This window comes from Protopterus annectens, chromosome 16.part0 (genome assembly GCF_019279795.1).
Source record: "Protopterus annectens isolate FY-2018-M chromosome 16.part0, PAN1.0, whole genome shotgun sequence".
Classification (NCBI taxonomy): Eukaryota; Metazoa; Chordata; order Ceratodontiformes; family Protopteridae; genus Protopterus; species Protopterus annectens.
In genome coordinates, this window is record NC_056750.1 from 878,780,378 (window position 1) to 878,804,335 (window position 23,958).

Here is a 23,958-nt window from a genome sequence, read left to right on the forward strand (position 1 = left end):
TAACCTTGTATCACTAGGCTACTGTGGTCATAGTTTAAATTAACAAACAAACAGTATTGGTCAGTTATGGATACTATTTGCTAACAGAAGGGAATAAGAGAAAGTGGAAGATGTGTGTGTGTGTGTTGTGTGTGTGTGTGTGTGTGTGTGTGTGTGTGGTGGTGGGGGGCTGCTTACAAGCCAAAGCAGAGTGCTCTCCAGGGGAAAATGAATATTGGCTAAAATCAAACCCTGTACCTTATGTCTGTGAGGTGAAGACCTTAACAGTTATGCCAAACTCATCTTCCTCACTGTTAAAATGTTATCTTTGTTTTTTGGCAGTCACACGGGTGCAAACTTCACTGTGTTGGACTACAACAGTCTTTCTGGAACTTAGTGCAGAAGAGTAAGGCTAAGGGCTGCTGCTGTTGTGCAGAGCTTGATTTCCACAGCCTTTGGTTGCCTGCTGTGTTACTCTGACCAAGTCTTCTCACCAGACAGTGGTTCTACACTGTCCCTGGAAAGGGACACTTGCATCCATTGGCCTGTTCCAAACTTTTAGCAAACATGCTGCACATTTGTCTTTTGAATTCGTCTGGACCTCACACAACACTTAATTAGTGCTTCACTGTATGCATTTTACTATAAATCCCAATGCATTTCTTGCAGATGCATGTTCACTAAATGTGAGTGACAGTTTTGAACAGCATTTCATTAATCTAAAGGGAGGCAGCCAAGCAATGTGATACTGGTATGGCTCAGTGGGGGGTGGGGGTGAAATTTCATTATCCTGCCTAATGCCCTATTTGACCATGATCTGGCTCAGAGTAAAGAGAAGGTTGGATGAAATGTCTGAGGTCTGGAATTCACGCAGATGTTATCAGATGTTATGCACTGCTCCCATCAGCCTTGCAGCTAAGAATGACACAGAAAGTGTTGTGCACTTTTTCCATTCCTGCATACTACTGGTCATTTGCATTTCATGTGGACTTAATACAATGTGACTGATACCATAAAGGTAAAGAGTCTTCCCTGTTACTGTCTTATACTAACTAGTACTGCTATCAGTACAGCCTACGGTGCCTGTACCTGCCTTGTTACTGTCCTGTACTAACTAGTACTGCTGTCAGTACAGCCTATGGTGCCTGTACCTGCCTTGTTAGTGTCCTGTACTAACTAGAACTGCTATCAGTACAGCCTACAGTGTCTGTACCTGCCTTGTTACTGTCCTGTACTAACTAGTACTGCTATCAGTGCAGCCTATGGTGCCTGTACCTGCCTTGTTACTGTCATGTGCTAACTAGTACTGCTATCAGTGCAGCCTACGGTGCCTGTACCTGTCTTGTTACTGTTCTGTAGTAACTAGTACTGCTATCAGTACAGCCTACAGTGCCTGTACCTGCCTTGTTACTGTCCTGTACTAACTAGTACTGCTATCAGTACAGCCTACGGTGCCTGTACCTGCCTTGTTACTGTCCTGTACTAACTAGTACTGCTATCAGTACAGCCTACGGTGCCTGTACCTGCTATCAGTACAGCCTACAGTGCCTGTACCTGCCCTATACTAATTAGTACTGCTATCAAGTACAGCCTACGGTGCCTGTACCTGCCCTGTACTAACTAGTACTGCTATCAGTGCAGCCTACGGTGCCTGTACCTGCCCTGCACCAACTAGTACTGCTATCAGTGCAGCCTACGGTGCCTGTACCTGCCCTGCACCAACTAGTACTGCTATCAGTACAGCCTACGGTGCCTGTACCTGCCCTGTTACTGTCCTATACTAACTGGTACTGCTATCAGTGCAGCCTACGGTGCCTGTACCTGTCCTGCACCAACTAGTACTGCTATCAGTGCAGCCTACGGTGCCTGTACCTGCCCTGCACCAACTAGTACTGCTATCAGTGCAGCCTACGGTGCCTGTACCTGCCCTGCACCAACTAGTACTGCTATCAGTGCAGGCTACGGTGCCTGTACCTGCCCTGCACCAACTAGTACTGCAATCAGTACAGCCTACAGTGCCTGTACCTGCCCTGTTACTGTCCTATACTAACTGGTACTGCTATCAGTACAGCCTACGGTGCCTGTAGGAACAGTTACACATCTGCTGTGCTGCAGTAATGGGTTCAAATTTATACTACAACAGGACACAACAATCAAGTATAGAATGTGGTCTAAGGATGTGTATAACAGGCTCTGAATTCCAAGGAATTTTGCTGGTTATCAGGGATTTGCAAAATATGTTCATCCATACTTTTCAACCTCTTAGCATAAGAATTTGGACAAAACCTAAAATAACAGGAGGACAGAGGTCCATAAATGAGGACAGATTTTGCGTATTACTCTTAGAAACTTATGAAGTTGCTACAACAACAGGATTTGTGTTAGCATGCATTTTCTGAAGGATATGAAGTCTGAAACTCAAACGTTTGTCATTATTTTGTGACTTCGATCCTCAGTGATTTACAAGAAAACTGCAAATTTCAAAAATATGAGGCAAAAATCTACACATTCTGAGAAAATATGGAGAATTGAGAGGTATGCATTTATCTGGAACCTTGTAATTCTTCAAAAAAATGATGGCATAAGAGTAAAAGCATGTATTTAACAGAACAGGTTTTGCATCAGTGTGTGTCTTGTAAAGAACAAGGAGAATGAGGCTCTAATGTTTGGCACTACTGACTGACTGACTGACTGCAATCCTCAGGAAAGTACCACAAAATAAAAAAATGATGGACAGAACAAAATATGAAGCAAATTCATTGACAGTTGTACACTCTGGCTGCACTGCATACCAAGTCCCTGAATACTTGCTCACGGTTATTCCACTTCTCTGTAATACACTGAATACTACATAGCGTGAACCAGGATCCACTCAGGAATTTTTTTTAGGTCAGTGAAGTTAAAAAGTCCTTTTCATTTTATAACTGATCACAGTTACTTCTCCAACATTAAAGTAATTCACTTTAAGTGATTAGATGTTGGAAAAGCGATTGTACATATATAGATTTGTATTGAAATGACTCTATCCTGCCTAAAATCCTAAGAATTTTATACTGAAGTCTGTTAATTACTACATAAGCAATTTTTGAGGAAGCTTTAACAAGGACAGTTATCCTCCCCCCACCCTTCTCCTGTGGTGGTATAAAATCTGGAAGTACGTCATGAACTACTGACCCTTCATGAAGATATCATATGTCTGACGAGGACAAGCACCATCCCACCAGCCCACTGGTGGTACCTATGCTGGAAACATAATATGGCTATGCTAACTATAGCGGCAGAGGATTGAAGAAGCTACCACGTGTGTAATAAAGACACTAAATCCCCTATAGGTGGTACATAAGCTGGTGTCTATTGCGCTGATTTATTTACTGGTGGACATGTTGCTGTACTTTCTACAGACCGTGGCTTTAGCTGCCACCAAGAGTTCAAAAACAAGCAATGTATCAGACTTCATTGACTTCACTATAATCAATTTCAGGTAATGCAATGGGTTTAGGTTCATTTGTTTCTAAACTACAGGTGGCATTACTCAGTGCGCTTGAATGGCCAATATGACAAAATTAAAATTAAAGTCACACAAATGGAGCAAGTGTAAAAAAGGAGGGGGAATTCAAAATTAAGTAGTGAATCTAAGATGTCAGACTTACCAACAGGATAACTACATAAAGCCTTAGGATTCGAAAATCATTCCATGTTACTTCATCATTACTCAAGTATCATTAAATGATATTCACCAGTGTATGTACGTTAATTTCTAGCTTTTCTCCCAGGGCCTCTACTGAAAATGGTCTCTTAATGGCCCAATGGACTTTCCCAGTAAATAAAGTACAAATAAATAAATAATAATAAATAAATCATTACCATACATTATGGAGTAGTCAACAGATGTTACACAATTACAGACTTGTGACACCCAATACAACACACATGCCATAAACGATTTTTACAGTAATAGACAGGTTTACAAGACATACTAGATTTCTTGTACTGTTGCCAGTGACTGCTTGCATCTGGCACAAATCTTGAACAAACCACATTTTACTTACTTGTGTGTCCAAAAGTTCCTTCTCATTCTTGTTTTGCAGTGCTTTAAGATCCTCAATTTTTAATTCCAGAGTTGATAAGGCTGCTTTCAGCTTGTCCTATGGATAGTTAAAATAATCATAAAAAACCTGCATGCTGCAAAGGTTATATGATGATTTTACATACAAATGGAGTGCAAATACCAAGATAGCTGTAAAAGCTACAGTCGTGGTCTGGAAGCACTCAGAATGACAGACAGACACAGTGGCCTACTTTAATACACATTAGTACACAGGGAGATATACCAAAATAGTTCTGTATTTTATGAGCTATAACTAAGGTTGTTCACTGTACATTTGAAAGACCAAGCATGACAATCTGAGTTGCTTTTTATCATGCATTCACAACAAAAAGGGACAAAACGAGTATGAAGCAAAATTGAACAATTAATTCCCCAAGTGGAATACACTCCTAATAAGAAAAAAGATTAGGCAGTGCATGAGGACTTCATACCCACATGGAGGCCCACTTTACAATTTTAGAGACCGTGAATCATAAAAGCATCCTGCTTTCTCCAGTACCATACAATATTACCTTATATTGCTCTACTACATTTGGAATTCTAGCAGCTTTTCACACTATGGCTGCCACAAAAGAGCTGTTTGGATATATCAGACTACCTTTTGCAAAATACATTCCTTATATTACATCAAAATGTTTGTGAAGCTTTTATAAAAAAAGTGACCCAAATAAATACAGAACCACTTGTGCCAAATGCATTATGGTATTTAACTTACTAAATACCGCAATGCAGTATAATATCACACCAAAACACTTTCCAATTAGATCCAGATTTTAGACCACAAAATCATTAAAATGATTAAAGTTCATAAATTAGTATTTAGTTGCACAACACAGATTATTGCATGTCTGCCTTCATAGCTTGAACTTACTTTCCAGTACTACTTAGAAACTTATATCTAGTCAATTTCTACTAGAGGTGTTAGCTTTATACGTGGGATGAACATTGTATTTTGCTATATAACCAATTTGATAACTTGCATGTGGGTGTTAGTACTATGTCCTTTGTGTGCTTCCGTACATGCAGTGCAGAGAGTTTGAAAGCAAGCTATGTTGTTGTCAGAAGAAAAAATTCAAGCGAGTCACATCTGCCTCAGGTGATGAAAAACTTCTTTATTTGCAGCTAACCAGATTACAGCAGCATGTTGGCCAATATGATCTCAATCTGATCAGCTTGTTTACTGACATCAACTTTTATACTTTCCTGTTACCAGCCAAAATAGCTTTTGTTACATTTCTAACAGTTGACGGTTGGCTATGAAAAACATCTAGGATCACAAATTACCTCAGAAAAGAATGTTTTACCTGAAAACCACAGCTAGTGTAGAATGTTTACCTCAAAACCACAGTTAGTACAGAATGTTCAAAAAGGTACAGAGTTCAACAGTGGTAGCTGGAATTTTCCAGGACACGCAGCTTGCCTCAGTAAATTAACTCTTACTCAGCTGTGCGTCCTTTTACCAAGCTTTCATTTAACCGCAGTTAGCTTTCTTTATTCACAAATATAGAAAACAGATGTTATTCAAGTTCATAAGTAAACTACATCTATCATAGATAAAGCCCATCTTTAATAAATATGGTTCAATGACCTTTTCTTAACAACACTTCAGCAAATAGCATATTCATCTTGCTAGATGGGAGAAAGAGACAAATAACAGTATGTTTTAAAAAATTTTCTCTTAACATTTCCCCCCTCAAAACACTTTTATTTGTCTTTTTATTTCAGCAATATATGGTTAAAACTAAGTTTTTTCTTTGCATACATTACTTCATTTGCAAGACAAACTTTTAAACTTCAAAACATTTGCAAAAGTCACATTTCAATGCATTCACTTTCACCAATCTGTTGCAACTGCTGGTACATCATTTTCGTAACAGCAGTATCAACCAGTCTTTGTAGAAGACCTCTGATACAGGGTATACAATAGCAACCACATACCACCACGATAGCCAAAGCAACTCCGACGGACACCAGGAAACTACTGATGAGATGACTCCATTTTCCAAACCACGCTTGTAGAAAGTCTGTGAAGGGATTATTTACCCCAGAGTTCTCTGCCAATTCTTCGGATAACATCTCCAAACCTTTCAAAGCTCGAGTGATGCTCCCATCAGGGGCAGTGTTATTCGGAATATACGTACAACAGAAAGTCCCAAACATCCTGCAAACTCCTCCTTCTTTGGCCAGGAGCATATCCAACGCAATTCGATTCTGCCATGCCACCTGCGAAGTGGCCTCCAGTTGTTCAGCAATACCTTTTAACGCATCTTTGGTATAGTTCACAAAACGCTGCTGGTTATAGTAAATGTAGTTGATCCAGTCCACATTCTTATTGGGTTGAATCCAGACAAAGATGGATGCAAAACCAGCCGCTATTTGGTTTATTGCTTTGTATTCATCAGGCACGCCTCTTGGTACGCCAATGCTATCAATGTAGACACTGCTATCGAAGGATTGCTTCGGTGCCTCTCTTTTTCTCTTATTCAACCACCTCGGCTTTATTTCAGGTTCTCTTATGAAATTGCTTGCTGGAACTGGGGAAATGTAGAACGGCAGAATTAACTTTACGAGTGCACAAGTTCCTTTCCAGGGAACCGTAAGCCTTGATCTGAGTTTGTTGTCTCCACATAACCACCAAACGTCTGCCAAACTGTGAGTTTGGTTCTCCAGAAATGGATTATCATTGCCATTCACAGTAACATTGCAATAGTTCTGTCCCATATTGCCATAATTCTTTCCTGTGCCATCTCTGGAAATGCACATATACTAACCTGGATAGGAAATCGCTGTAGGCGGTTTCTCAACTTTGCTTATGACTGGAAAACGCTGAGTTTCATTTTTGCATTTATCTTCAGTTTTGCTGAGGAATAATTTTAACAGACACGTTAGGTTACCTTCATCTTGCATCAATGGGACTGTCGCTAATTGCTGTTTACCTTCAGCACAAGAAACACAGTTCTCACGATGTGCCTCTCGGGTACTATATCTAACCCAAGATAACCATTCATTATGGTGTACGAATCCCGTCTCGAGTAACAATTGTTCTTCTTCTGTGAAGGCAAAATCTGCTTTACTTGTAGCATTTTTAAGGCTTTGTACTTTAAGTTGGAAAGTCCCCAAAGGATCAATTCCAACTGGAAGAGACACTCCGATTCCATATACTCCTGAATCACTTTCTTGTGGTGACACAATGGTTATAGTAATTACTTTGGTACCTTGGAAATGCGCAATTTTTATTCTTTGTTGCCTGCTTTTATCTTTCTCTGGTATCACTGCACCACTTGTTTCCCATCCATTCACATCTGTTGACCACCAAACATTTGACCAGGACGCACAGTCTCTATTGCACAAATATTTTGCACGAGTCAAGAAATCATTATTGTTCCATTTAGCACAGTCCAAAATTCCTTCACAAAGTTTTACCTTGAACATAGTAGTAACACCTGTTTGCGCTTGCAGCACCACCATTCCTTTTTCTCTCACAACTGTTCCGTCTCGTATAGACATATTTACTTTCGCCACCAAAATCATCATCAAGTACCAGTTGAACATGGCCATCCTTCCTTTGTAGTCAGACTTTGCGTTCAGGGGTCTGGTGGAGTCTGACCAACATCAATGGTAGAAGGAAAAGTCTAAGTTTTTTACAGTGGGTGATATGAACCCACGAAGTCCTCTCTGCAATCTTTACAGCCGTAGGTGTTGAGATAAGTACTTGATATGGGCCTTCCCACCTGGGGGATGACCAGTTCTTTCTCTTCACAATTCGGATCCACACCCAGTCCCCAGGTGCCATGCTTAACAAGGTTTCACTTCTGGAATCTGCAAAAGAGTCATTGGTTACAAGAGACTTGACATTTAGCAGCTTCTTCATATAATCCGCCAGATCCTCACCCCCCTCACATTCCGCTGGCAACAATCCTTGCCACTGCGGGACGTAATATGGTCTCCCAAACAAAAGTTCAAATGGTGTAAGTCCTTTGTAGGAGGGTGAGATTTGCATGTACAGGAGTGCCAAAGGAAGGCACGCAGTCCAGGATCTATGTGTTTCTGCAATCAGTTTGCGGTGTTTACTCTTCAGGACACCATTGTGTCTCTCCACCAGTCCAGCTGACTGCGGATGGTAAGCACAATGGTGTTTGAGATCAATTTGAAACACTTGACCCAACTTGTGCACAATCTGGTTTACAAAATGAGACCCATTATTACTATAAATGCGCCTTGGAAGGCCAAATCGGGGAATTATTTCTGTTGTCAAAAGCTTTGCTACTGTGTGTGCATCAGGATGCTTTACTGGAAAAGCTTCTACCCCCTTAGAAAAAGTATCAATTATAACTAGACAGAACCTTTTTCCCTCTGAAGGTGTCAACTCAATAAAGTCCATACAGAGTGTGTGGAATGGATATGGAGGGGTAGGGAATGCCTGCTGAGATTTTTTAACTCCCCCCTGAGCATGATACTTTGCACATAATAAACAAGATAAACAGAATTGCTTTGCATAAGTTGAAAATCCTTTACACCAAAACACCTTAGACACTATTTGAACCATTGTCTGTACTCCTACATGGGCAGGTCCATGGCTAACCAATGCAGCATACCTAAAAAGGTTTGAGGGTAATACCATTTTGCCATCTGATGCCCTATACAACCCAACCTGTTGAGTGATACCATATTTCACCCAACGACATTTTTCTTTCTGTGTTGTCAATGTTTGCATTACTTTTAGTGTCTCTAAGTCTAAGAGGTGTCCGGGCTCTAAATCATTGTCATGTAAAAGCAAATAATTTTCTTGAGCTGCCTTTTTTGCAGCCATATCAGCAAAAGCATTTCCCTGGAGACAGGATCCTTTTTGTTAGTATGTGCGGAACATTTACATATCGCTATCTGAAGTGGTAATTGCACTGCATCTAACAACTGTAAAATTAAATCTCTGTGATTTATTGGTTTGCCTGTCGCAGTACCCATTCCTCTATTCTTCCATTGTTGAGCGAAAACATGTACAGTGGAGAAAGCATATTGACTATCTGTATAAATTGTCACTTTTTTACCCTCCCCTAAGGTATAAGCTCGAGTCAAAGCCACTAACTCAGCTGCTTGTGCAGAATAAATGTTTGACAATCCTTTTGCTTCCAAAACTTCAGTTTCTGTGGTGACAGCATACCTTACTAGTGTTCTTCCTACAGTGTCCTTCTTTGTTGATCCGTCTACAAACAAAACAAGATCAGAATCTACCAACGGAATATCCGTTAAATCTGGTCGGGGAAGTACTTTGTCATGAATGCTCTCTAAACAAACGTGTGGAGTACCTTCTTCTGGAGTCAGCAAAAGTGTCGCTGGGTTAAGAGTAGTACATCTTTCTATGGTCATATGTGGCTGTGTCAGCAGCACTGTCATACACAACAAATGTCAACTAGGAGATAAAAAGGTTATCTTATCTTGCAAAAGTATAGTAGCTACTGAATGTGGAACTCGTAATTTTAATGGGTGAAACAAAACTAATGATGCTGAGGCTTGCACTGCCATGGTGGCTGCCACTACAGCTTGAACACAATGCGGCAATGCCCTTGTAACAAGATCTAATCTGGAGGAATAAAAAGCTATCGGTCTCTGTTTATCCCCATGTACTTGTACCAGAACCGAAGTCATATATCCTCCCTTACAATCAACCATTTGTACAAACTGCTTAGAATAGTTCGGAAAACCCAAAACAGAGGATCCTGCTATCAATTGCTTAATTCTATTAAATGCTTGTATTGCCTTATCTGTCCACTGTATATTACTTTTAGCTGCCATGGGAGTGTCATAGATCAGTGCAGTCAATGGCCCTACTTCTTCAGCATAATTAGGAATCCAACTTCTACAAAAATTAGTCACACCTAAAAACGACATAATTTCCCGCTTAGTCGTAGGCATAGGTGCTTCAAGAATTGCTTGTTTTCTTTTGCTCTCCAATTGTCTACCTTCCTGCGAGATTAAATAACCCAAGTACTTTACTTGTGCTTTCCACAACTGTAACTTCTCTTTATTTACTTTATGTCCTTGCTCAGCTAAAAAACTAAGAAGGGCAAGGGTATCCCTTTTACAACCTTCCTGCGTGGGTGAGGCCAACAAAATATCATCTACATACAACAGAACCTGGCTAAATATCATCTACATACAACAGAACCTGGCTAAATATCATCTACATACAACAGAACCTGGCTTTCCTCTGGGGGAACAAACTGAGCTAAATTCGCAGCCATTTCTTGTGCGAATATTGTTGGACTCTCACAATAACCCTGTGGCAATCTGGTGTATGTGTATCTTTTACCTTCTACCCAATGTGTCCCCACTGCTTTAGTAACTGAAACATGCGGTCTATAACTTGAGCGATATAAAGAACTAATTTCCTTAGTCAAAGTACAGGTTACTACTGTATTACCTTGCGTATCCCAAAACATATCATTCAAAATTATCCTTGCACACTTGTGCTTAAAGAATTATTTTTCAAATTCTTTATCCGGACCAAGGGCCTTATAGAACATTGTACAATGTAAGTGCGCTGCAACCTGCGGTGACCCGCTCCTAGATTTGCTTAGAGCTAGATTGATCAACTCTGTATCAACCCTCCACAGGCCGTCTGAAATCAAGTCTAGGCTATACCAGTAAAACAAGTCTTGTACTACCTGTACTACTAAGCCATCCGCTAACCTTTTTGCCTCAATACCTTTAGGTGTGGGAATTGCCGCTATTCCAAACACATGCATCAAATCTCTTCCCAGCAAATTAATTGGACAAACTTTTGATATAATTACCCTACACCTAACAGTTTGGTTTGTTTGCGGATCTGTGAACAGCAGAGGATGAGACAGTGGTCCCTTATAAATTTTCCCGTTTGCCGTTTTCACAAGGACAAACTCATCTGTTTCGCAGTTCGGAGGCAGAACTGCTGGACCCAAAAGTGTACGTGATGCACCTGAATCACATAAAAACTCCACTTTTTGTCCCTCAACCAAAAACTCTATCATGGGTTTCTGATCTAGATGCATAGCAATACCCAAATTTGCCAGGTTTATGACTTCACAGTCACAATCCCGCCTTTCCATTAGAGTGTTCTGACATTCATCGTAGAGAGTGTCTGCCTCTTCACTATCCCCATAATGAAGATGGTGCCTTCCTTTACTATCATACAGTCATGCGGAGCCCTTGTTCGTAAGCTGTGGGGGATGTTGCCACTCTTCACAGTCGGCAGTGAAGTGCCCACGTCTACCGCATTTAAAACATTCTCCACATTTTAACCTTTCCCTATAGGCTGAATGTCCACCCGGTTCATTTAACGTGTCCCATTGCGGGCCAACACGGCGCCCTTGTCCCCTTTGTCCTGTACTAAGAATATACCACCATCATCCCCTACTGCCAACACTTGTACTTTCTTTTTTCTTTTTCAGATTAAAATATCGCTCAGCATGCCGTGCATATTCAAACAAAGGTTGCAGTCTACATGTTCTGTGATCTACCATGTGCTTAGTTATAAAACTATGTATTGGAGCCTTACAACCTTTAAGGAAAGCATTTTTTAATTGCTGTTCATACGGACTATCATTAGTCTGATCCTGCGGAATCATCATTCCACAATGGTTACTGAACACTTCTGTCAGTCTTACAATATAATGATCTACAGATTCATCATCATTTTGGAAGCACTGATTTATTACTGTCCAATCTGCTCTTGGTCGCCACTTATCAGAAATTCTCTTTATCAGATCAGTGACTCGCGTATCTAACACCCCAGAATTATGCTTTAATGTAGTGCCGTCATCTGCCTTACATGTCCAAGTACCACAAACTAAGTGCCAATCTGGACCTAAGATTTGTCGCACTACTTGTACTACTTCTAAACCATTTAGATGATAACTTAAATGCATACCAACTATGTCCTCAGAAAACTTTTGAAAATTAACCTTGGGATGAGGAATACCATCTGTAGCTCATTTTATATCCTCTCTAGCCCAGGGACGATAAACTAAAATAGTTGGTTCTTGTCCAACATCTCCTGCTTGTGGGTTTGCAACTTAAATTAAGGGAAGAGCTTCTGAATGGTAAGAAAGTTTAATAGCCCAACGTCCTTGCCCTGCTGGTCCTGACCTTAACTGCATAGGTTGGTCTACCTGTTGCAAAGCAACTTTAGGTACTACGGGAATTTGTGGGTAAATTGGAGGGGTCACAACATTTCCTTGAGCAGCTAATAACCCACCCTGCTGTACAGATCCCACATCTTCAGACTGATATTGAGGAGGTTCCCCCGGTATGGCAGCAGCAATTTCACCATATGGTGGGCCGGTTGCCTGCCTTTGTACCGCACAAACTGTATGCTCATCCTCCTTATCTAAAAATAAAGCTACTTTTCCACTTGGCACCAGTGATCCCTTTTGATTTATTTTCTCTTTTTCCTGACACTGTTTTTCTTTTATAGCTCGTTTATTTGCTTCTTCTAACCATTTTTGTGCTTGGGGAAATCCCAATTGTCTCTGCTTTTTAGTTCTAGTTCCTGCATCCCTTTTCAAATCTCTAACCAATTTTGCACAGGCATTCTTATTCAGTGTACCATCAAAATCATATTTCAACTTCCACTTCTTCAAAAATGTAACATTATTTTTGTTTACACTTTTCATATACTTAGCATCAACATTTAAACAGGCATCACTCTCACACTTGCAGCAACTTGAACCCATGTTTTCCTAGATTTCTTCTTTTAGGACTGTATATTTTAGGACTGCATCAAAATTATTTTTACAGGGCTTATTACAAAATGGGGCTATCTTAACGGGGATCCTAACAAAATAACAGGTAATCCTAACAAAATAATCTTAACAATTATTCCTACCCACCCTTAACTAAAAATAAAACCCCTGTCGACAAGGTTAAATTAAATTAAAAGAAAATTGTTTTCATCCTACCTGAACCAGATGAGACTCCGTTTTCCCTTTTGGTTCGGAAACCGTCCCTCAGATAGTGATCAGAGAGCGGCCGGCCTCTTTCCAACGACAAATCAGTCGGAGGGCTTTCCGTCGAGGGAATCTTAAGATAAGAAACCCTCACCTGCGCAGGTTTTTCGGTCTCTCTGTCGTTCTGATCCGTATCTTCGTAGAGGTTTCCGGTCCAAAGGACCAAAATGTCAGAAGAAAAAATTCAAGCGAGTCACATCTGCCTCAGGTGATGAAAAACTTCTTTATTTGCAGCTAACCAGATTACAGCAGCATGTTGGCCAACATGATCTCAATCTGATCAGCTTGTTTACTGACATCAACTTTTATACTTTCCTGTTACCAGCCAAAATAGCTTTTGTTACATTTCTAACAGTTGACAGTTGGCTATGAAAAACATCTAGGATCACAAATTACCTCAGAAAAGAATGTTTTACCTCAAAACCACAGCTAGTGTAGAATGTTTACCTCAAAACCACAGTTAGTACAGAATGTTCAAAAAGGTACAGCATACTTAGTTCAACAGTGGTAGCTGGAATTTTCCACAGCCTGCCTCAGTAAATTAACTTATTCAGAAGTATAGAAAACAGATGTTATTCAAGTTCATAAGCAAACTACATCTATCATAGGTAAAGCCCATCTTTAATAAACACGGTTCAATGACCTTTTCTTACCAACACTTCAGCAAATAGCATATTCATTTTGCTAGATGGGAGAAAGAGACAAATAATAGTATGTTTTAAAACTTTTTCTCTTAACAGTTGTACTCTGTGATTGCGAGTAAATACATATCTGCTAATTGCATTGCATATATTTAATTATTTTCATTTATGCTACGTCTCTTTTACAGCATACGATTACATTTAAGAGCTGCCGAAGAGCTTCATCCTTAAGTCTTCAGTTCGATTCCCTTGTTCTCCATTCTCATACTGCGCAACTCTAAGCAAGTCACAGAGAGTATCTCAAAGTTATGAAACTTCTGCAGGAACTCTAACTCAGCATATCATCTACGAGTTTATCAATCTTGAAAGGTCAAACAATACACAGTAGAACTTCCTAAGGTAATTAGTTACCTACTAGTTTACATATTTTGAGAATTTTTTTTTTTTAATTTTCCCAGCACTGGGTAAATGCCATTTTACCTGTCAAAAGTAAAACCTATGGCGATATGTGCTGATGTTGTGGAATAAAATACAGGTAAGAAATACCCTGGAAAACATACAGTGTAATGAGATATTGAAGTCTTAACTCCAATTCACCTAAGATTGTTTTCAATTAACTTCCTAAACTCAGAAAAAATAACCATCTGTAGAAAATATGATCCCAACCAGCGGCTCTAGAAGAAATGAACAATACTATGACGACAAAGAGAAAAATGTAAGTGCAAATCCTTTGTGCCTATTACGTAACTTTCCAAGCATAATTATCGAAAAAGAAAGAGGTTATTATTTTGAAACTTAAGTATTGCAAATGTGTGAAAGACATATACATTCATATACTTCAGTAACTGAATGCCAAAAATCCATCAGTGATGAGGTTAAACAAATTCATAGATCCTGGATATGAGTGTTAAATGCCCAATAATGTAAGTTTAACTAATGTAATGCAGTAAACATACTGAAAGCAAGTTTAACTAAGGTAATGCTGCACGCATACTGAATGAGTGGAGGTGTAGCAACCAGAAGCACAACATAGCTCTACCATTTATAAGACAAATATTTATATTACTGGCAAAAGACAAAAGATGTATCATGACTGAAAATATTACAATAATGTAATATAATGTAATGAGACAGCTATACAGAGCCTTTGTTGAATGACTACATCCACTTCAAGAAACCTGATTTAAACAAAAAATGTTATACATAAACAAAATCCAGAGTATGTTTAAAAAATAGGTTGCTCACTGTTTCAGTGCATAATCTGGTTTAAATATCCGAGTATACAACAATTCGGTGAAAAGAACATTTCAGAGGATAAAACAGAAAGAAATAACATGCACACGGTGTGTTTAAAAAATACAATGAAAGGAATTTTGTAAGGGACAAATCTCCTACAGCCACTGCCATAGGGGTTGTGTTCCCAATGTCCCCGCAGCTCAAAATATATTAACTCAAGCCCAACTATACCCATACAAAATACACAAATGTATGCCTGCATCTTGCATATCATGTTACCCCTGGTGGTGTAACACAATTCATTCATCACGGTACCCACTATGGCATTCAACAAGACTTCTCTGCATTTCTGAATAGCATGTATGATCACCTGATACATCAGTGTGGGCCAATGTAGGATCACCTGATACATCAGTGTAGGCCAATGTAGGATCACCTGATACATCAGTGTAGGCCAATGTAGGATCACCTGATACATCAGTGTGGGCCAATGTAGGATCACCTGATACATCAGTGTGGGCCAATGTAGGATCACCTGATACATCAGTGTGGGCCAATGTAGGATCACCTGATACATCAGTGTGGGCCAATGTAGGATCACCTGATACATCAGTGTGGGCCAATGTAGGATCACCTGATACATCAGTGTGGGCCAATGTAGGATCACCTGATACATTAGTGTGGGCCAATGTCGGATCATCTGATGCATCAGTGTGGGCCATGCATTTCAATGCTCTAGACTGGGGGAAATGATGTGTAGCATGACTGAGCTACACACAGCAACTGACAACATCAGCTTAGTACGGTATAAGAAACTTTACTAAGGTAACTACATTTACTCAGTTGTGCTGTAGTCTGCCATAATGCCTAAAAGCAATTCATAAAAGTGAAGCACTCATTAGGCATGGCATGGAGCACACCTTGGGTTATAACCACATTATGGGAATGAGGGATCTGGTGCCTTGTTAACGTACACTGCTGGGAGTGCTGCAACATCATTGTGTGGGGTATGAAGGGTTGGAGTAACAAGGACACCCACATGACAGGAAATTCCACTGCTGGTAGTCTTTTTACAGAACTAATGTTGCAATTTCTGTCTGCTGACCAAAATAACAACAGGAGAGGAGCTCTCTGCACTGTCGGGCACATTACCATTGGGTTGCATGCAGTTGGACTTTCATGGGTTATCCTTTAAGAATGCTGTACAAGGGGAGTTGCATATATAACAATGCATGAAGTACAATGCCTACACAATGGTGTAAAACTGTGTTTTACTCCATTTGTGTAACAGTTTATAAATCACAAGCCTTGTTTCATGGTGCACAATGTTTATGAATACTGCATCTAGATTGCAAAACACTGGAGAAAAGCAGAAACATCCTTACCTTGTTTTACAGAACCTGGTTCAATTCAATTAGTATTTTTGGTGAAGCTTATAGATCAATCGATAAAAACAATTTTGGTATTATATGTATTTTCCCCATATAGGGACAATTCTGGGTATTAAAGGGTGGTTTCAAGTTTTTGTATTTATTCTGATGAAGTTCGTGGTGTTTTATTAAACGGACAAAAGCTTATAAGTTTTGTGGTCCGGTTCCTTCCTGGTCTTTGGTTTACTGCTTTTTTACTTTTACTTTGTTCTTTGGAGTTGTTTAGCCATTTTTGGTTGATTTTGGAGGTGTTGGGCAGCACTATGGCATAAAGTGGGCTTACACAGGACTGTTTACTGAACTTAACCACCCATTCAGTGTTAGACAAATCCTTTGTGTCTAACAAATCTTTTATGGACAACATTATTGCAGGTAGCTGTGAAGGCTTTTCTCGTTGTCAAGGTAACCAAGGAGGAGGAGTTCAGCTACAGAGCAGTATTGCTAGTAGCGTGCTGACTTCAGTACAACAATCCCTCAGTCAGTTGGCTGCGGGAAACAAAGATGCAGGTGTTTCTTCATTCAGTGGATCCAGCAATGGTGTTTCTCACCCTAATGGTGTTGTTGGGACTTTAGCTAGCACAATTTCACATAAAGATGTGATTTCTCATGTTTTTAGTGAGTTGGTAAACCCCTTCAAATTGGACAGTCATGAAACACAAGTAAGTGCCACTACTGAAAGTAGCTGCTCAGATGAGTTTGACATTTGCAAAAATTACTTATTTTCTTTAGAATAACTTTCCTTAAAAATTATTTCTTTGCAATTAGAAGTGGCTTATTTAGAAGAATGTGTAAGACTCTGCTGTGTACCTCATGACTTAAGATTATTTAAATCTCCTGTGTTCAACAAGGGGACACTTTGTACCAGCAATTGACTGAACTTTTTAATGGTACTGGTGTCACCCTGATGAAAATGCTGGTCGCCCATTATAAATGTAATATTACTAACTTAAAAATTGACATGGAAACTTTGGACATGAAAGTTAGGGGGTCCAAATGTTTCCAGTGCTTTTCTACTTTATATGAAGGTGTTTCCATCAAAGTAGATAGGCAGAGGGCTACCATTATTAACAGGAAACAAAGAAAATTGAAGAGAACTTGGCTGCCTATAAAGACAAGGCTGCCTATCCTTTGCCTAAATGTTTAACATCAGTACAAACTGTGAAACTAACTGGTGCATTTGATTGTACTAATGGTCGTACAGAGGCAGTTGTTTCTATTTCTGTTTCTAGTCAGTGTGATGCTGGCAATACGAATGTTGTTAATAATTCTCCCAATGTTGGTGTTGCTTTGTCCACAATGAATGGACCTTTTATTTAGTGGACAAATCAGGGGGCAGAGTACCCTGAGGTGCTTGAAAGAAGTTCAGGCCACACACAAGAAGGAACAAGGGAAGAAAGGGAACAACAGGAACAGAAACAACAGAAAGAGAACTTACATTTTTGTATAGACATTTTAAATGTGTCTGATGTTAACTTAACAGACGACACCTATAAGGTGTTACAACACGGCGTTACATTTACTCCTTCCAACAAAGTGAATGAGGTAAATTTATTTGTGGATTTTAAGTTATACTTAAGAAAGTTGCATTTGAAGTTTATTTTTGATGGTTTGTCTACTTCTGTTTTACCCACAGAACAATGTAAATGTAGAAGTACTTATAATCCTGCCTTATGCTCTTCCTTACAAGCCTCTGGTAGACTAAGTGAACAGCATTTTAGGGACATTAGTAGATGGTCTCATAGTACTGATAATCATACTCAGGGAGAGAGGAAAACATTAATTGACTTGGCTACTAACAAGGATCCGAGAGTAATGAAGGCAGATAAGGGTGGGGCCCGAGTCATTATGCGTACTGTGGACTATGAAAATGCTATGCTGCAACTTTTGAGTGACCATAGAAACTACAAACAGGTCAATATAAATGAAGTTTTACTACGTTTCAAGCTTATTGACACTTTAATATTTGATTTGCTTTGTCAAGGTAATACTGAACACTCAGTATATATGTTCTTACAGGTTGAACATCCGAAGTTAGCAGTTCTCTTTGGTATTCCTAAAGTCCACAAATGCAGAAGCCCCCCCCCCCCATAAACCCACAGTGTCAGCAGCATACTCTAAGACTGAACCAATTTCTATTTAGTTAGATACAATTTTGAACCCTATTGTTCAAAGTTCACCATTTTATTTAAAAGATTCATGGTATCTATTAGAGTTGTTACGTGAATTTAATTTGAAAAATTTTGATATGTCAACTATATTTTTTGTAGCACTTGATGTCACTTCCCTCTATACAAGTATAGCTTAAGAAGCTGGAATTGATTTATTCAGGGAATATTTGACTGGTCATACTGACTTTGACAATGACAAGATCAACACTTTGTGTGTTTTGATGGAAATGATTTTGGAAAGTAATTTTTTTAAGTTTGGAACTAGCATTTTTCAGCAAATCTCTGGTGTGGCCATGGGTCCTAGAGTGGCTCTTTCTTTTGCCAGTCTAGTTATGGCTATGTGGGAGATGAAATTTCTTGTGACACATCCTTTGGCTAAGGATATTTTATTTTACAGGTGTTACATTGATGATTTTTTTTTGTGGCAAGGGAACCTTGACAGTTTCCAGTTATTCTTGCAAGATCTGAATTGTTCAACCAGTTTTTTGAACTTTACCCTGGTGGGGTTTGGGAAAATAATAGACTTTCTGGATATTCATTTTGAACTATTTGGTGACAGTTTTAGTTTCAGTAGTAGTATCCACAGGAAATCTACCTTTGTCAATCAGTACCTGCACAGGGCAGTCTTCACCCCAACATATGAAAAGAGGGGTTGTCAAGGGACAACTTATAAGGTTGAATTGTTTGACCAGTAAAGATTCTGTTTTTGATGGTGAGGTTAACAAACTGGATTTTTTACAGCCAGGGGATATGATTTGTTTTGGTTACATAACATTGTTGCTGAAGTTATAACTCTCAGAGACAGTTTAGCTAGCCCCATTTTGAGAGGTAATTTCAGTGTATCAAGCAGGGTGAATCAAAACAACAAGGTGTCTGAGCTGGCCTTCCCATTGCCCATTTCAGATGGAATGGACATTATTAGGTGTGTTATTAAGGAAAATTGGAAGGTGTTGCTTGGACATTCTGAATTGGTGAAAGTCCTGGGTAATGAACCTTTATTTACTTATAAAAAGGTATGTAACATAAAAAGTATACTTGAAAGTACTTCTCAGACATCACACAATGGGGTCAAAGACCCTGTTGGGACTTTTGCTTGTGGTGATTGCAGGCAATGTAGATATACAGTCAATTCAGGTTCTGTTGAGTTGAAACATTTCAAGAAAGTTATTTGGGCAAAGAACAGGTTTACATGTGATTCTGTGGGTATTATTTATCTCGCAATATGTAATTTTTGTATCAGTTTTTATGTTGGCAAGACCATCGGGTCACTAAGTAGAAGGATTTATGAACATGCATTGGCAGTGAGAAACAAAGACAGGAATAATGCACTTGCACAACATGTTTTATTATGTAACAATTTTAAGAAATTTACATTTTGTCTTAGACAAAGTACTTTGTGGTCTTTAGGTGGGTAATTTTGGAGCCTTATTAGAATGTAGGGAAATTAAATGGCAGATAGCTGTAAGAGCAGACTACCCTCCAGGGCTAAATGAAACTATTAACATCAAATGTTTTCTTCAATTACAAAGGCTTTGATGTAGTGAGCCAAGCTGTTCACAAGATGGGCTTTATTTGATGAAACACTGTGTAGTAGTATGTTATTATTGATTATTATTTTATATATATATATATATATATATGTATATATATATATATATATATATATATATATATATATATATATATATATATATATATACATATATATATATACACACACACACACACACACACACATTTTCATGTTTTTATACATATGCAATGTTAAAAAAATTTGTAGTGTATTTTTAAATTTTCATGACATCATAATGGCTATTTAAACAATTTATTTGAAGCATTTTATCATTGGATGATTCTTTGCACATGACAAGTATTTAAAAGGTGGTTTCAAGTTTTTGTATTTATTCTGATGAAGTTTGTGGTGTTTTATTAAACAAACGAAAGCTTATAAGTTTTGTGGTTCGGTTCCTTCCTGGTCTTTGGTTTGCTGCTTTTTTACTTTTACCTAATTCTGGGTATGTGTTTCAGTTACAGTAAGTCTAGGGATACATTTAATTATGCTAGTCAATTAACAGTGCACTGCCCTTTCACTGCTATTACAGTTGTTGTTGTGTCTTTCGGCTTTTTCCCGCTTAGGGGTCGCCACAGCGGAACTCCGGTCCGCTAATGATTGGCAGTAGATTTTTTATGTGCCGAGTTGCCAGCTCTGACGCACAACCTTCAACGAAGGTACGCCCATTCACGCATGTCTCCACAAAGAAGACGCTCTAGCTGAGAATCGAACAGGACGTCTTACTGTGAGGCGACAACGCTACCACAGCACCACCACCGCAGTCTGCTATTACAGTTGTATCAATACAAAATAATTTTTGTTGCTGCATATCTGTGTTTACTTCATATAGAGATAATTCTGGGTACACATTTTGAATACAGTAAGTCAGTGAATAGTGACCTGTCCTTTCACTGCTGTTACAGATCCTCGTGCATCTTTAATAGTAACTTGAAAATGGTGGCATGCCTTCTTTATTAGATTTATGATGTGACACTTCTAAGTGCTGATGACCCCATCAGTTCACACGTTTAAAGGGTATTTAGTGAAAATCTGTGCCTCTTGTAGCTACAGTATATTATACGTGGTTGCACTAACAAAGAATCAACCAGACTCCAGTGAAATACATTACATCTGACGAGGAGTGAGAAGTGGACCCCCACCCCCACCCCATTTCCACCCCTTTATTTAGCTGTACTGCGTTTCACTGGTCAGTGATCATTTAGCTACACCTATGAGTAGATTACAGGGCAGTTGACAGCAGCTGATTATAATAAATGTGATTGTGTTTGTCATAATTTTCAAATGAATGTTAACATTAAGAATAAATTGTATTTGAATTAAATAATCAAACCAAAATTCAAAATTCCTTTAACCTGAAAACCCTACCCTACAATTTAACAAAAATACTAGCAACATTCACCCCTTCCACTGAATTCTCAAATACAGCATACTTCCTTTCAATGAAACAGACTTGAGCAGTAATTATCTGTAGTTCATGTAAATGTGTATTTGATTAATAGTGATCAGCTTGTATATATTAGCAACGTTGGTGTCAGTGCGTAATACAAGGCCAGCTTTGTTGTCTTTTAAAACTCAGGTTTGTTTACAAGGGTTACCATACTCCCTGACTTCTAACTTTTTTAAAAGTTGTCGCAAAATCCATTCCTTCATATCACACAGCAATTTCCCAAACCTCAGGATACAAGACAATTTATTTTTTACAGTAAGTCCACAGAATCCACCTCTGTAAAGCCATAGGACTGGTAACACGTCTCCCAAAGCAGGGCAAGGAATACCTTGCAGCTCCTTTCCAGCCCTGGAGAGTACTATCTACCTTTTACAGCAATCTGACGCCATTTTGTATACTGCTTCCCACTAGCACCACCCAGTTTCCTCTCTCCTTCCTTGCCTTCTTCTCCCTTTTCTTAAAGGGCCAGCTTTCATAGCCTTCACTATGTCACAAATATGTTACATGGTTAAAGATGAATGCTAATCACCAAACATTTACACTGAAATGGTCGATTCTTAAAAAAGTATACTTTTCTGGGTCAGAATAAAATACAAATCACTAAGGCTCATTCAACTTCAAAAATTAAGAAGGTGAAAATTGGTATAAACTCCACCGACAGGTTCACAGTTAGTTCTCCTAAAGAGAAATAGTTCAGGGACTTATGAAAGATGGATTCTATTCCACAAGCATGACCTGGAATTGTAGCAAGATAGGACAAAGAAGCCCTGTCTGATCATTCAAGCCATGCCTCTGGGACTAGTGAAGAGCCCTGCACCAGATTACCAAGGCTGTCTAGCAGGGAACAGGGATGCAACAATTTTATTTTTAAAATCGACAGGACCTGCATCATGCAAGACGTGGAAAGCGAGCAACAAAAGATGCAATGTGCAGCTACAGGCAGCCAACGTAAGTCTCTAAGAAGCAAAATGATGAAACAAACAGTGGTCATACCGGCGCTGTGAACATGCTGCAAGGGCAATAGGTCACTATTAGCCCAAAGTGGAAAGCGCTGCAGTCGTCTAAGCAGGACATTACTATTGTGCAGTGCTATTCTGTCTCAGTTTTTATGTAGAGACAGCCATTTTACAAACTGGATGGTGCTATGGCAAAGGACATCCCCTTCATTACAAAACACCCAGTCTTTGATGAAGATCTGGATGTTTTATATCAGATAGTATTTTCATGAATAGATGCTATAACTAATGTGTATAAAGATATAGAAAAAGTTTTATAGTGTATCCTAGGATTTTAATCTTTGGTTTGAATCTCTTAGATCTTTCCAGTCCTCAAGGGATTCTAATGGTTATTTTACATATGCTAATAAACACAATCTCAAATTGTCAAGAGTCCACCTGTCAGCATCGTCTACATTTACCAAGACGGTTAATTACTGGCTAGTAATCAACTTTACTAAATTGTAGTAGTACCCAACCAGATGTTGTTGGTATCTTTCTCAGGCACATTAATGTACGAGTAGAAAGGAAAGACCTGGGAGCTGGATTTGTCTATGCAGTCTATGAAGTTAGGCCAATTTTGTTTTTCTGGTTAATTTTACAATTAATTATCTATTAAGGAAGGTATTATGACGACTGTATTACTTTTTAATAACTTGGTTTATGATTTAAATTTGCTGATTTGTAATCACTAGGTTGTAGTTCATATCAGATGAAATCAAATAGATGGATGGATAGATGGATAGATGGCCTCTACTGTGAATGCAACCTTCAAAGTGTTATGCATATGGCACCAATAAGCTCGATTTTTTTTTTTTTTTTTTTTTTTTCAGGAAACCTACAAAATTTTTGAAACCATCTTCAACAATCTGCCATTTCAGGACCATGTGCCAAACACAGTTTTATGCCATTAGGGAAACATCCCTACAAGTACACGCCTTTTAACACCTCAGGATCTTTGTGTTGTCATGCATGCCTTGGTCTACTTTTGCTTTGACTATTCTAATGATTTTTATCTTTGGTTACCCACCACTGACAGTGAATGGTTGCAGCTGTTGCAAAACTCAGCAGGTTGGTCATTTACAGAAGGCTAGCCTGATAGGTCCCTTCTCCATGAAGGAATTAATTATTCTGGGGTTGCTAGCAGTTGCATCGGTCAGTCTTAAAATAATTCAGTTATTTAAGCATCAGACCCTGCATCTTTGGATTCTACCACTGCAGTGGCTTAGGAAGGGTATTAGTTTGGTCTGCATCAGGTGCTCTTTTAGGTCTCATTTATTTGAATCTGCCTTTTGTTATGACCCAGCTGACAGACTTTTATTGTTGCTATAAACTTCAGCTTGACCACAAAACCCTGTTAAATTAATATAGCTGCTTCAAGTATTCTGTCTTGAAAAAGA

The 23,958-nt window shown here is 38.9% G+C and overlaps 1 protein-coding gene across 1 annotated transcript in view; it reads right to left on the minus strand.

The window, feature by feature from the left end:
• The window catches only part of LOC122790676 (zinc finger protein 23-like), a 100,483-nt gene that overhangs the window by 71,143 nt on the left and 5,382 nt on the right, over window positions 1-23,958 (minus strand). The window contains exon 2 of the mRNA XM_044058199.1: window positions 4,029-4,124. Within this exon, the coding sequence (XP_043914134.1) occupies window positions 4,029-4,124 (96 nt within the window). The remainder of the gene's footprint in view (window positions 1-4,028; window positions 4,125-23,958) is intronic.